The following is a 16,494-nucleotide window of genomic DNA, read 5'->3' as shown; positions in this document are numbered from 1 at the left end:
TATGTAATTAATTTCCTCCTTTGATTTCAGTTGCTTCACCCTGACATTAATTGCATGTGGCTACTTTTAACATCTAATACTGTTGCTCCTAACAGATCTCTTTCTAAGGTAAAAATGATTAAGCTGAATCCAGTTGCAAGAATAAGAATTAAATATTCATCTCCCATTTGCACTTTGCATATTATTCTAAATAGCTGGAAAAAAAGTAATTGTTTTGAATGCAGACTTGGGCATCACTATCACAGGCTTTGATAATAAGAATTCACATTTAAAATTTTTGATTTCTTGACATTCTTTTGTTGTTTTTAAAGTTACCAATAATAGCTTATGTTATATGAGATAGCTGATATATTTTCTGATATTTAGATGGTTAAATTTTATCCATTTTCAGTGCTTCCTCACCTGTAACTATAAATGCTTTGATATTTAAAATTAAAAGTTTTTATTATCTTTCAACGTAAGAACACCCTTTCACACTGTGTTCCTTATAATTGATGCAACTTGCATTTTATATGAATTTTTAATCATTGTATTGTCATCCTATTCATTTCTCAGCAACATTATTATTCCCCTTAAGTTACTTTTTCCTCTTCTCTAATTATGCAGGGTTAATTCTGAATTCCTCATTTATATGTTCACGAACGATCAATAGAGCTAAGGCAGTTATATAATTTTAAAAGAAAACAGATCCTGATGAATTTGTTTAAACTTTAATAACATAGAATGTATCTAAATGTATTCATCTCTATCAGTTTTATAGTTATAAAGATAATATAACTGACATCTAAAACTTAATGTTCAGACTCTAATCTGCTTTGAAACATTACTTACAAGATGACAGTTACCTTTAAGGCTACAGAGAACTTTTGAACAACAAAGTATGACTCTATTCTGTCACAAATTATTTGGGTATGGAAATCAGTATAAGTCAAAGTTTAATAATAGAATATATAAACTGATAATGCAAACTTCATTTCCATTATGTTTTAGGAAGCCAATGATAAACGTCATCATGTAAGGCAAAATGGTGATGTTTATTTTCCTGGGGTAATTTTTTGCCAAAATTAAATTTTAAACATATATTCATGTTTGGTGCTACATATACTTTATTTTAAATCATTGAGATTGATATATCTGTTAAGTTGTGGAATCAATTTTAAAATATAAACTGTATATTACAACTACTTTGACTAGGGCCTTACACATAAACTCAACAAATATTTGGGTAATGAATAGATGAATAATTATATGTGAATGAGTTGTTGTGTCACTAAATACATTTCTAGTTGCTACATTTTAAAATAGAACAAATAAAGATGATAAGAAATGCTCTTTTAGCATATCTCTTACTATGCTGTGGGTTGTTTGTTTTAAGAAATCTCCTGAAAATGACTAAGACTTTTTAAAACTTGCTTTCCCTTAACCTGTTATATTTAAAAAGAAAAATGGCAGAAAAAGAGAGATATGGTGAGTTATGATGATTGAAATAGTGGTAAAAGAAATACTCATTAAACACATATTTTGCTCTAATAAATATGAAGTCAAATTATCATGCCGAAATGACCTACTGGCCATGCCACCTGTTGTGCCAGATGCGTTAAATAACATTTGAGTGTGAAAAATCCCAAAGCATTTGTTAACACTTCCCAAAAGGCTTGTAAAGAGTTTGAAAACCTATCTTGTATCTCAGCTATATTTTACCTAAATCTAAATTAACCCCTTGGTTTTATAAGGAAAAAATGTTTCATGCATGAAAAGTGATGTTTTATTTGCTGACAATCAGAATTCAGGCCTTCAATGAATCAACCATTGGATTACATAGGAGCATCTATATTTCTAGGGGAAGCTGTATCTAATATACACAGATATTTGCTCTCCATTTCCTAGTTTCCATTTGAATTTGCTATCACAATCCTGTGCCATTGTGAATATATGTTATTGGGATTCTCAGACTCTGGGTAAGCAGCCAAGAGACCTGATTGTCTTTCCCAAGATAACTTCTGGCTGAGGTGGAAGGTAATGACTTCAGGAACTATTTGGTGATTGTTCAGGCCAAATAGCATTCCTGCCTTGTGTCTAGACAGCATGCTTATTAAGTGAACTCAGTGCCCATCAGATGATTATCCCATCTTAGAGAAAACAGATTACATGGAAACGTTTTGAAATCCTGTTCTGCTGGTAGGTAATTTTTGCTTGGCCAAGATGGGAAAACACATAAAGAGTGAGTTAAATCAGGACGGGTGCGGTGGCTCATGCCTGTAATCCCAGCACTTCGAGAGGCAGAGGCGGGCAGATCACGAGGTCAGGAGATTGAGACCATCCTAGCTAACACAGTGAAACCCCATCTCTCCTAAAAATACAAAAAACTTAGCCAGGCATAGTGGTGGGCGCCTGTAGTCCCAGCTACTCGGGAGGCTGAGGCAGGAGAATGCCGTGAACCTGGGAGAGGGAGGTTGCAGTGAGCCAAGATGGCACCACTGCCCTCCAGCCTGGGCGACAGAGCAAAACTCCATCTCAAAAAAAAAAAGAGTGAATTAAATTAATGACTCTTTCCAAGTCTAGGCCAGATATATTGTTGCTGCTTGGATGTCATTAAAATAACCTTGTATTGCACGATAATCAAGAATCAAATGTACAAGTAATTTTCATCTGCCCTGTTCAAAATAGAAACAACTAAAATATAAAATTTAGGTGTGCAGTTTTTACATGAGCTTTGGCATGTCATTCTTGACAAGCTATTTTTAATACAAAGTTTCCTCCCACCTAAATTGTTTATATGTATGAAATTTTCGATTACGAGAATCAGTAATATAGACAAGAACTACTTTAGGTAAAGAAGATCTTATCTTCTTATCTTATTATTCCAGTAGAAAAATTTATGGTTTTCCCTTCACTTTCACTTGTCTTACACAGTACACCATAAATGTACTTTCCTGTGGGCTAACATGAGGACAAGATCAGGACTGTCATTCTAGGTGTCTGCTTGTTGGTCTCCGGTACTGATGACAATGAAGATAAATGAAGAATAACAAAATGTTTTAAATAATTTACACATATTTAAGGGCACTTATTTAATTCAAGTTCAGTTAATTTTTTCTGACTGCTTACTGTTTCAACTGTATTCTTGAAAGGAATTTCTGTTCTCCTGAACCTGCCAGTTTCTCTCTGACATTACCACTGACCACTCTGGGCCAATCTACCATTATTTCTCCTTGGACTATTGTAAGTTTCCAGGCAATTCACCTTTTCTCTTTGTCATCTATAGTAGTCTCTACTAATTTGTTTTTTCATGAGCAGCCAGTGATCTTTTTCAAAGTGTGAATGTAAGAATATTCCACCACCCCTATCTCTAGCCCCATTCCCTTTTAAAACCACTTAATGGCTTCCCATTGTTCTTAGAATAAGAAAAAAAACAAACAAGGAAAAAATAATAATTGGAAAAAAAACAACAGAAAAAAGAAAACCCTGTAAATATCAAGGCACTGCATGGGCTGCCTATCTATCCCCTCTAATTTTGACGCTCGTTCCCTTTGACGTTCTCCAGAAACTCTACTGGCTGTCTTTTAGTACCCTGCTGACATTCCCTTGACTTGGGCAGTTCTTCCCTCTGTTTGTTGCCCAGTTAATTCTCACTAGTTATTCAGCTTTTTTCTGACCATCATTTTCTCCAAGAAATCTTCCTAGCCTTCTTTCACTAAGGTGAATTTTCCTGTAGTTGAATCTTATTATACCATTGTTTCACAGTAGCAAATTTACATTTCTTCAGGTGATTATACGATTAATTTCTATATCATGTAGTAATTGGCAATTACCAAGGTTACATTGCTTGTTTCCATATTGCTAAATCCATTTGTATCTATCTTGACTTATCAAGAGCATTTGCCCCAGTTGAACACCACTTCCTTTTTAAATACATTTTCTTTCATTTTATTTTATTTTATTTTTTATTTTCTTCTTTTTCTCTGACACCTTTGTTTGTATGTCATCATCCGATTGATCTCTTTAAGGTTGGAGTATGTGAGACCTCAAGTCCTAACATTTTTGCTTTCTTCTCTAGCTATACTCATGCATTTGATGAGCTCATTCAGTCTCATGTTTTTATTGACTGTCCACATGATTTTCAGGTAGTTTATCTAAAGTGTAGAATTTTCTTCTAAATTTCACATTTATTAACCCAATTGTTACTTATCATCTTCACATGAATGCCTAATAGTTCTCTTCAACTTTCATGATGAAAACTGAGCTCTCATTATTTTGTTGTGTTCCTCCCATCTTTTAGATCTTGTAAATGTAACTTTGTCCTTCCAATTTTCAAGTAAAACCAAACACACAAACAAACAAACAAAACACCTACACTCCATCCTCTATATCATGTTCTACTTCCAGTCAGCAAATTCTACTAGATATAACTTTACCTCCAGTGCTATGATTCTCATCCTATTATAATCACGTTTTCCACTGGATTCTTGGAAAAGCATCCAAACAACTCTCATTGGAGTCTTTTTTCACCAGAGCAACCAAACTGATCCTGTTAAAACTAAGTCAGTGCACATTTCTCTTCTGCTGAAACTTCCCATGGCTCTCTACTTCACTTGAAGGATACCAAAAATCCTTACATAACCTGTGTCTCCATTCCCGCTGTGACCCTCTCTAACATACTGTCCCAGGCTCGTGCTTTTCTATTCTTACAGGGCTGTTGAATAGCGCTCAAATAAGTTAGGCCACTTACTGCCTTAAGGCCTTTGTCTTTGCTGTTTCCTCTTCTTGGATTGTTTCCATTGACATGGCTTGCTTCCTCACCATCAATTTTCTGTTCAAATGTCCACTTTTCCTGGTCTACTGACTCAAAATTAGAACCACTCTCTTTTCTACTCTGCCCAAGTATTCCTAACTCATTCTTCCACTTTATTCTTCATAATGGATACTACATTGTAACATACGACAGTATGTAAGTTTTTTTCTTAAACTGATGTATTTCCAGGAGTCCCTGGAAATTTTGGATAAAGAAATGATTGAATTATTGAGTGAGTGACAGCTCCATGCAGTAAAAAATAAAGAACATATGGACACACACACACACACACACACACACATATACATATATATTTCTAGTTGCTACATTTTAAAATAGAACAAATAAAGATGATAAGAAATGCTCTTTTACTATATCTGTTACTATGTTGTCTTATTTAGTCCTGAAAATGACTAAGAGTTTTTAAAACTTGGATTCCCTTAACCTGTCTGTTATATTTAAAAAGAAAAAAGGCAGAAAAAGAAAGAGACATATGGTGAGTTATTTATATGTATATATACATATACGTATGTATACATATTATATTTAAAAAGATATACATATTATATTTAAAATATATATATTATTTTAAAATATACATATTATATTTAAAAAGAAAAAAGGCAGAAAAAGAAAGAGAGATATGGTGAGTTATGTGTATGTGTATATGTGTGTGTATATGTGTATATGTGTCAAATTATATATATATATAATCATATATGTATATATATGTGTGTGTATGTGTGTATGTGTCACATTATATATATATATAATCTCCATTGTATCTTATCATAGTGCTACATGTAAATGTTTGTGTACCTCCAAAACAGACCACACTGGGGATAAGGCAGGATTCATATACAGTCTCCCTGCATTGAGAGTGCCACGTGTTCTCATTTGGAAATATCTCTTAGGAATTATATAGGATATTACATGACTTCTCCTATTTGGGCATTGAATTTCCTGACCATGAGCAAAGCAGCAGGGTCTTAGTGTCCCCAAAGAGTGATGCTTGATTGAAGATCAAATCAATAATTGAACAGACACTAGAACCCAGGAATTCTGATAACTTTCTCCAAAGCTTTTTAATTGTACACTTTGCCAGTGATAACCATTATATATCAGGATAGTTTTTTTTAATTAAAAATATATAACCATAATTCCATCAAATTTGAAATACAGTAAATTACATTTATTTTTAGTGTAACTTAACTTTTGGTCTTGTAGCATTGTTTTAAAAATGTCCCACTAACTGCTACACATTGATCATTCTGTTTCTCCTTATTACAGACTTTTTTCTGTTTCAAAACCTGTAAGAAGCCACAAATCTTGGGAATTTAATTACAGACTTTCTAAACCCCCACACAGAAGCTGTAGAATAAGCAAATACCAATTTTATTAGCATAATAGAATGACATGAACCAACTGAATGAATAGAGTCCCAGAAGATCTTGCCTTTCAGATGAGATGTGTTTAGACAGAATAAAAAAGTATTATAATGATTTATTTATGGTAGAAATGAGGATACAAACTTAAAGTAGCAATGCTTAAACTGATTTCTAATTGCTCTACAAAATTGAGCCTTGTTTTCATGGCAAATGAGTTGTATTTATCCACATGTGCACAGTGAAGCTCAAACCTATTTTTGCATTTCAAGAAACAAAGAGAGATGGAGTAAATGCACCTCCATTAAATCAATTGGAAATAATATTATTTTAGACTTGCAAATGGAATATATAACACTCTCTTTCCATTGTGACCCATACTAGTTTGTACTTTGCAACATGAAAGGGGACAGTTATACAACAGAAAGTAATGAGATACTCCATAGAGCAAACGCATGTCAATATCCCTATACAGTGAGAAATAAAAAACAGAAACCACATCGAATGAAGCTGCACTTTAGAAACAACTAAAATTACTTATATTTTGACCCACTGGGTCATCTTACAATAAAATTTTTATGAGCACACTCCTTACCCCTGTTTGTTTCTTCTGAGTTCAGCACTTCACATTAGCTGTGCCTGAAGCTTTTCTAGAACCTTACTCATCTTATTGAGAAACTAATTACCTTCTCACTTTCCCAAGAGGGAATAAGTGAGGTTAACATAAGGTAAGTGAATGACAGACCTAGAAGAAGGAGAGTTTTAAAAGAATGAGAAATGCCAGATTTACCTGGAGAATATTTTTCTGGCCAGTGGACTCAACTAAGCTGGTCCAATATATTCTTGCTAGCTACTCATCAGGCTGCATTATCCCTACTCCCAACCCTACTCCTATCTGGGTGGGTGGTATATATGTAAATGCATTTAAATGAATGAGATTCAGGTAAGTTGTAATATTGATTAATCTGATCTCTTTAGAGGATTTAATAGATTAAAAGCTTGAATTGAGGAGTTAATATGTCTGGCTTAGACTTTTTGCCCTGCCTCTTACTCATTTTGTGAACTTAAAATTCTTAACTCTGCTTCATTTTCCACATTTTGAAAATGAAGATAAAACAGTACCTATCTCAGAGGGTTTTGTATGGATTGAAAAAGAAAACACCTATGAATGCTTAGCACAGTGCCTCACACATGGAAACATTTAAGAAAGATTAGCTGTTATAATTATCATTGTTATTTACTTTTTTAAAAGTTAGAAAAAAGCTGCAGTAATATATCTTAATAAACATTATTGCACTATTATATGTAGCAATGTCTTCAGCAATTTTCTTGGAGAAGTGAGGTGAACTAGAAGGTAGATTTAGAAGGCAATCTTCCTAAAGGTACTAGCTCGGGGTCTTCCACCTGAATCCCTAAATGAAATATGTGTTACAGAAATACAATGTGCTTTTAAATTCCCTTCTATATGTCTAACGCCCCTGACACATATTTCCTTAGATCAGTCTTATGTAGAATAAGCATAAACTTCAATAATTGTCTCCTGATTCATTATTTTTTATGAAGATTTTGTAGCTGTTTTGCAAGAATTTGAATAGTGTCTTACACTTTTTTTTTTTTTTTTTTTTTGAGACAGAGTCTCCCTCTGTCACCCAGGCTGGAGTGCAATGGTGCGATTTTGATTTCAGTTCACTGCAAACTCCACCTCCCAGGTTCAAGTGATTCTCCTGCCTCAGCCTCTGAAGTAGCTGGGATTACAGGCGCGTGCCATGCCCAGCAATTTTTTTTTTTTTTTTTTGTATTTTTAGTAGAGATGGGTTTTCACCATGTTGGCCAGCCTGGTCTTGAACTCATGACCTCGGGTGATCCACTCGCCTCGGCCTCCAAAACTGCTGGGATTACAGGTGTGAGCCATCGCACCCGGCCCACTTTTAAAATTACAATCTAAAAATAGCTTTAAAAAAAGTAGTTAAGTGATGTTTTCAAAAAAAATTATATTATGGCCTCATTACTTAATTTCTTCACTGATAATAAAAGAAGGATATTTTTACATTTTAAGTATTATATAAGCCTCTCTTTGTCATAATTTTCTCAAATTTTTTATTTCACTTGTGGTTGAAATTATTTAATAATATCATTTACGTACTTTGTTTTTTAATATTAAAGGTGAAGAAAGAAAAACATAAACCTAATGGATCATTCACATCTTATACTATATGTGTTTATGTTAGTCTTATAATGAATATAAATATATGAATGTCATTATGAAGAGGAAATATAGTGAAACTTATAGAAAAGTTTTAGTCTTGGGACTTACCTAGGACTACATGTTTTTGTGTTTGTTCATTTTTCCCACAGATATCATTTAAATTGTGATAGTAATAATAATAATAATAGGTACAATTTACTAAGTGCTCACTGTGTGCCATTCCCTATGTCAATCCTTTTTTGTGTGCTGTATCCAATAAAATTGTCACAACTGAATGTTGTGTGAACTTTAATGAAAATTTGTCCAGGTGCTCAAATCTAGCGAGTTGCAAAACAAAGATTCAACATATTCCTGTCTGACTACAAAACGTAAGTCTTAATATATAAGAAATATTATATGATACAAATTAAAATATAGGCACCTGACTTAAGATAAAAATCTCAAAATAGTTTGAAGCAATGTCTCAACTTCAGCTTCTTACATGCCTTTCAATTCACCTCCAAAAATTATCATATGATGGGTAGCCTGGGATTCCAAATGCCATAGTTTGGCTTTATAGCAGATTTATAATATTCTCCTATGAATAAATCATTTATGTGATAATATTATGTATGACTATTACTTAACAAACCCAGCAAATTGAAACACTGATTCTCCTTTGAACCATATATATCTCAATTTAGATAGCTAAGGGCTCTGCATTATCTTAATTCTTAAGCAAAGTCAGAATAATTATGTTAATTTTTATTTGAGCACTGAATAATGATTACATGATTGTTGAGATTTAAGACATTCACTTTGAAAATAATATCTAAAAGCTGGCATTCTAGAAATAGCATAAAACTATAGTTGCCAAATTTTGCATAAAAATAAAGCCCCCAAATCAGGATTAAACACTAAAAATATTTTTTTCTGGGTTAAAGCTATTTAAAAAGTTGTAACATTTTGGAATAGTCATTAAGATACATTTAGCCCATTTTTATAAATGCATAACAGAGTGAAATAAAATTATTTTATACAAAGAAATTTTAATACTACTTTAAAGTACCTTTCTCCTCTAAGTGGCAAAGCAGTGATGATCTTGTTAAAATTCAGCATGATATACAAATGTAGGATAGACTTGTATATCAAATGTAGCATGTTGAGAATTAAATCAGGAGACAAGTTAGAAACTATTTCAGGCAAGCTCTGAAGAATGAGATTTTTTATATTTTATTTTATTTAGACAGAGTCTCCCTCTGTTATATAGGCTGGAGTGCGGTGGCGAAATCTCAGCTCACTGCAGGCTCTGCCTCCCTGGGTCAAGAGATTCTCCTGCCTCAGCCTCCTGAGTAGCTGGGATTTCAGGGGCCGTCACCACACCTGCCTAATTTTTGTATTTTTAGTAGAGATGGGGTTTCACCATGTTGGCCAGGCTGATCTCAAATTCCTGACCTCAAGTGATCCACCCGCCTTGGCCTCCCAAAGTGCTGGGATTACAGGCATGAGCCACTGCACCTGGCCAGGAATGAGAGATTCAAAGAATAAGGATCCATGCAAAAGACACTATAGGGATAAAATTAGGACAATTTGATAATTGATTGGATGTGAGGGCCATTAAGAAAGAGAAGTTAAAGATGTTTCAAATCTTTTAAACTTAGAAAATTGGACTAATATTGGTGTCATGAGAACATATAGCAAACCCAGAGGGTTCTTAGTTACAAAATAAGTAAATAAATAAGAATATCAGTTTCTAATATTAAAGTGGAAATACTCAGCAGGATGATGAAAATATCAGACAAAAGCTTAGTAGTAAAGTCAAGTTCAAAAAAGTGTAACAACATCAACGAAAAAACCCTTAGAAAGAAAACATTCATATTATTTCTCTTTTGATTCTAAGCAAGAGAAACCTATCTAGAAATTTTTATTGAAAGACACCTGTGTCATAGACCCAAAGAGTAAAGATAAAATAGAGCCTTAGCAATATGTCAGAACAAGAAGCTTGTGCACCAGTAGAGTACTCTCTCAATCTCTCACTCTTCATACAGTCCTCTTTCCTTCTTGTGGCATTTGTCACGCTTAATTCATTTTATTAAATCTACATACAAAATTTACCCATGAAGAGTAACAGAACTGATCAACCATCTCTGTTTCTTTGTCTTACCTCCTTGACTTTTCCCTCTCTCTCTCTAGCCCTTTCCCAGTTATAAGTTTTCTGAGAAGCAACTCGACTGGGTCATTTATGTTCCTCTTGACAGGCAACAATAGTGAGAGAGGTTGGTTGCAGGTACACAATTATCTAGAAAATGGCCCCATTCTTTATTTTGTAGGAAGTGAAGTTTATCTCTCAAAGGCAGTGTGGAAAGCTGAACCTACACTACAATAGTCGATCTTTTCAAGAATCAAAGACAACCTGAATAAAACCTATATTTCAGAACAAGATATAAATGGAGAGAGAAAGAAGGAGGCAATGAAAAGTTTTAAAAAATGAAGTATGTACAGTGCCACTGAAACCAAAGGAAGTGTAAATTCAAAATAATATAATATGTTCATCAGCAAAAAATAGCAATATGAGGATTGAGAAACCAACCTTGGATTTGGCCATTGGAGAATAATTAGTGATCTTCAGAATAACAGTTTCTACAGAAATAAGCAAAGAGCTAGTTGCTACATTATTTGATAAAACTCAGATATATTATGTTTATGCTACTGGCCTCCTATGCTGGTATAGTAACTCACATTTAAAACAAGAAGGGGTAATTTCCTATCCTATTACTAATAACTTCTGACTGATTCTCAATGAACTCTGTTTTAACCTAAATACCCACAAACTGTTGTTTTAAGAGTGTTTAAAAATCTTACTGGGAAATTGATGTCAAATTGACCAGTTTATGGTTTCTGGAAATGAAATCATTACTCCTTACAAAAAATTAGAACACATTCCTCTCTCCAGTATTCCAGAAACTTTCCACATTTGTGTGATTCCATAAGGATAGATAAATGAGATATAATCCTCTTTAAAATTTCTCTGGGTTCCCTGGTAAGTACTTTCTCTGGGCCAGGAGAAATGAACTATCCTGGAGCAACCATCTGCTCTTATATTATCTTGGGTTTTATTTTCCTCTTATCCACTTTTTTTTTTCTTTCTGTTTGAAGACCATTTGCCTTCATATAGAAATTGGACCAAAAAATCACTGAGTAATTCTTTCTATTATCTCTATATAATATACATCTTTCTTCAGCAATGGTTAGAAATAAAATTTCAATTTCCACTTGAGGCACAATTAATTTTTGAATGTGTCATTGTTTGCCTTGTAGATGCAAAAATATAAGCATGGGGAAAGCTATGTGCTAAGGCCCCTGTAGGCTAGTATACAAGTAGAAAGAGGAGAGTCAAATAAAATGGCTAAGTGTGGAACACTAGGGATGGAAGTGTGGAAGGCACTAAACTGGATACAGAAATATGCTTGCATTATAAAATTCTAGCCAGCTTGAGTCCTGAAATGACTTGACAGATACCTGTAATATAATTTATGACTATAATTCTCCAATGATGAAATGGCTTTTCCACATTTAATATTTAGCAGCCTGCATATTATAATTCAAATTATTTTCCATTGTTTTGGAGAGTAATTGATTACTAGAGGTTTTATGTGATCATATACTGTAATGACTCATAATCACTCCATTGTCTATTGCATCATCTTCGAATTTATTTTTCTCCACTTTCTTATAAAAGTACAAGGTTTCATTCAAAAGATTTTCTTACTACACTAGACTGTATTCATTCCTGTTTCCAGACCTTTAGTTAGCCTTTCTAATTATTTTTTTTAAACATACTACTTTTTTTCTATGTACATCCTATCCGTCCTTCAAGAGCCACTTCAAGCTCCACCTCCTATGTAAAGTGGTCTCTCATGATTCCAGTGCTGATATGCATCTCCCCCTGCTTCCCTTTACACTCATATGCTGTACCCTGGAGCTGGTGCAGTGTGTATAGTTTTTAATTCCTCATTCCTAAAACTACACTTCTAATCCTTTTATTATATAAACATATTGTGCTTATACATTTATAGACATGTATTCATTATCAAATAATTTCTGAATTGCTGTGAATGTATTTATTTTGATCACAGCCAGACAGAAAATTACTGTGGAAAGGACTGGCTGATTTTGCACCACATTTACTGGAACAGGAAACAAGGCTAGGTGAGCTGTAAGAAAGGTGACAATAAATTTGCTGTCTCCTCCTTTAAATATTTCGTATTCTATAAGCAAATACATTGCTATGACAATATTAGTTGTATGATAAAGGCTTGACTTTATAAATAGGGAGTAGTTAACACTTCAAAGATGAGCATATGTCGTAGTATTAAAACTAGCTGTAAAACTAGAACCTGGAATTGAAAGAGAAGAAAATGTTTTTTTGCTATTTAAGAAGCAAAAGCAAAAAAAGAGTTTTAAGTATGTAGACTGCTCTAAACAGAATGAAATTGAAATACATAAATGATAGGTCTGTGATACAGTATCATACACATATTTGAATTTTTCAAATTCATAAAAACTGGGACACATGGAGCCAAAAGACTTTTTTCTTTATTTTCAGCGTTAGACATGTTCATCCCTTATCATGAAAACACATTTTTAGGTTTCTAGCAAAGTCAAACTTAATGCAACTAAAAATGAAAAAAAAACATAAATAGAAATCAATAGCTTATAATATTCAGTTTTTAGAAGATTAAATTTTATTTTCACATAATTCTATAAAAGCATGCTCAATTTTGAGACTTTCCATCAGTTTCATTTTATGCTGTATTTTATCCAATTCTCAATTTTATCAAGGAAACTAAGGTCCACATGCAAAATGTTAGTGCAAAAAAGCACTTTATTCCACTTTGAAATACTTAGGAATAAAGTTGGAAGCGAAACAAGAAAACAAACTCACAAACAACCATGCAAACATGTCTCAGAAATTGGATAACTGAAATAATTGATATTTGTATTCATAGGAATTTATGAACAATATCGATACACTGAAATAGTATTGTCACCAACAGAATTGGTTCTATCATTTAGGAGAACTTAGAAGATTGAGCAGAAACATGAATGATGATGAGTCGTGCAGAATAAACAGGAGCTCACCTTTAACTTTATTCTTTGAAGCAGCCGCTGGTACCAAGGAAAGGTTGCACAAGAAGAGAACAAACATATTAGATATTAGACAGATTCTCTAACTAGTAAGCAAGCAGAGATGTTATTGCTATTAAAGTCTAAAGAGTACATTTGTGATTTCATGCTCAACAGCCTAAGAAAGAAAATGACAATTGTTACATTTCATTAGCATTATGATTAAGACCCTTGAGTAAGAAAAAGTAAGAGCAGACAGGAGCCATGTACTACACGTTCCAAACACTACAAGTCACCATATTCCTTTAATGGAATGTATAACTTTAAGTTCTTCTTAACTCTAAATTTTATTTACTAATCAATTAAAACTATATATAGTTTAAACATAGTTAATACTATTTAACAATCAGATTGTAACCCCATGATATTTGAGTAACTAGAAAAGCAGGCCACTTCCATTATTTGAGTGCTTACTAAATGCCAGAGACTGACTTTCCATACATCTACCACTTAATAATGACAATTGTGAGAAGTAAGTTTTGTTGTCCTTGCCTCATAGATGTGGAAACTGGGACTGAGAAAGGTCAAATTACTTGCTGAATATGACACATCTGGAAAGCAAATTTGGGATTTGATTCTAGGTGTATCTGACTCCAGAATCTGTGCTGTAAAATCTTATCTTAAGCTATTAGGATTTAAGGAACTGATTCATCCACTAAATTGCAAGCATCATTTCTACAAAGCCAAATAAAAATTTTATGATTCATTAAACTCCGCAATTTTGGTACTTGGTTGACACATAACCATGAGACTAGAAAACTGTATTACTTTAAATGGCATTATTTCCATTAATAAGTTGAAGTATAAACTTATATCTAGTGGTAAACATTGTTTAAAGCAGAAGTAAAGTTAAAAAGAAAATTAGAACAGTCCTACAGGACAGTCCCTTACTCAAAGGAAAACTTCTGTTCAAAATGTATAATTAGATACCTCTAAATACTTTTGAAGTGATATAGTCTACTTTGACTTACTATTTAAAAATGAAGATAGACAAAAGCAGGAATGTGTTTTGGCTTTCTAAATGATGTTAAGGAGGAAGTAGTCCATCTCCTAATTGGGAAATGTGCAGTCTCATTTGGTGGACTGACCTTTAGTAAAATTTAACATAGATTTTAGATCTAGTAATTATGAACTACACGTGAAAACTTCTAATTTCCACTTCATTCTTTCAAGTTGCCTAGAGCTAAAAAAAATTTAGAAAGTCTGTGTACATACCAGGCTACTTACAGATAATTTTCATTTTCATCCACAATAACAAAAACTGCCTTACTATTTGCATGTATCTTCTACTAGTTTATTTTAAAATGAACATCCTAGTTTTAAAATAATAAAATTTTACCAGACAAAAACATTTTAAGTAAAAGCAAAGTTATTTTAGGAAATCTGGATTAAGTCCTTGACTCATTCAAACTCTTTTATTCCACAGCTCTCAAATAGACATAGATAAAGTGGTAGACTACTTACAATATTATTGTGAAGATTTTTTTAAAGTAACTTAAAATTCAAAGTGTAACTATTATCTGTTCTTGAAATATTTACTACTTATGATGCAATAATTCATAGAATTTAAAGCCCACTAAAATATTTAATATCAAAACTTAAGTTTTAAAATCCAATTTCATCAAAAATCTACATTCCTTTAATGAATGTTTTGGCTTAATTGTTTAAGTACAAAATTGATACATATCAAAAATTACAAATAATATAGCAAAGTAAACAATATCCCCTCTTCCTTTCCAATGTCAGCATCGGAGATAATCAATGCCAGCAATTTCTTAACGATAAAAAATAAAATTTCCAGTTCTCATAAAAACCTAAAAAAAGTGTGCATTTTGTTTCCAGAACAAGATTTTACTATACACATTAATTTGCAGTCTGTTTTTCCCACATTTTCCAGATTAATACACGGAGTGCTAACTTATTCATTTTAATAGTTGCATATTTGTATGTAGTTTATATGAAGTATGGAACTATTTTGTATTATCAACAGGTTTGTGGTTTGGGGGCATCTTGCTGTAGTTTGGTTTTTTTTGCTAATAACAGTTTTGCAACATGCGTCTTTATGGCATATCTCTTACGCACTGTCGTAGTGCTTTATTTCTTCAGGACATAAATTTCCAGGTTGTCTTCATATTTCTACTCAGAAAATCCTGGATAAAGATGAAGACTTAAATATTGAAAATGGAAGAGTTGGAAATATTTGGAGAGAAAGTGTGCAAGTATATTACATATTCTAAAATAAGAGATAACTAAAAAAAGAGAAAAAAAGGAAGAGAGAAAGTAAAGCACAGAATCTACTATTTCAAACAACTGATACACTACAAATTCTTCATATCTTTACAACCATAAATTGGTTTATTTAACTTTACCTACTATTTGTTTTTAATTGGATTCCTTGGTAAAATGTTAGTGGATTTTAAGTGAAAATAATTTAAAATTATTTTCCTTTTTTTATTTACTTATTTTTTGTGTGTATTGTTTGTTTTTAAGGCTAATGAGTTATTTTTAGATTACGCTAAAATAGTGTTTGTCTCAATTTCAAAGGAAAGATTACAATGCATCAATAAATTGACTTGTTCATTTGAAGAAAAAATTTGCTTCAAACTCAAATTCATCACTTGAAAAATTTTAGCATGAATTCAAAGAAAACATGCCAAAACCTTATAAAGTTTCGGAACAATAATAATTAATTAGCATCTAACATGTAACGGATACAACCAATCTTTTATAAGAAAGCATTTTATTATAAATTAGTGAAATAATGATGGATAAAGCAAATCTTTACATTTATCAGTGGACTGGAGATAAGTTATTGACAATTCTCAAACATTGTATGAAGACAGAGGATATTATTCTTTGATTATTGGGCAGGTACCAACAGAGAATAGAAAAAAAAAAGCTCTATGCCTGTTTCTGTGTGCCGGCAGCTAATACTAGACTAGGTT

The 16,494-nt window shown here is 32.7% G+C and overlaps 1 protein-coding gene across 6 annotated transcripts in view; it reads right to left on the bottom strand.

Annotated features, from left to right (window-relative positions):
- CADM2 (cell adhesion molecule 2) overlaps positions 1-16,494 on the bottom strand; it is a 1,121,146-nt gene that overhangs the window by 339,569 nt on the left and 765,083 nt on the right. For 2 of the 6 annotated variants that reach the window (XM_024245141.3, XM_054551669.2), the window contains exon 2: positions 13,505-13,531. The exons of the other annotated variants lie outside the window; for them this stretch is intronic. In XM_024245141.3, the coding sequence (XP_024100909.2) occupies positions 13,505-13,531 (27 nt within the window). The remainder of the gene's footprint in view (positions 1-13,504; positions 13,532-16,494) is intronic. 6 annotated transcript variants of the gene reach the window in all.

Source organism: Pongo abelii, chromosome 2, assembly GCF_028885655.2.
Source record: "Pongo abelii isolate AG06213 chromosome 2, NHGRI_mPonAbe1-v2.0_pri, whole genome shotgun sequence".
Lineage (NCBI taxonomy): Eukaryota > Metazoa > Chordata > Mammalia > Primates > Hominidae > Pongo > Pongo abelii.
The sequence above is the reverse complement of the archived record's forward strand: the minus strand, read 5'-3'. Positions and strand labels throughout refer to the sequence as shown.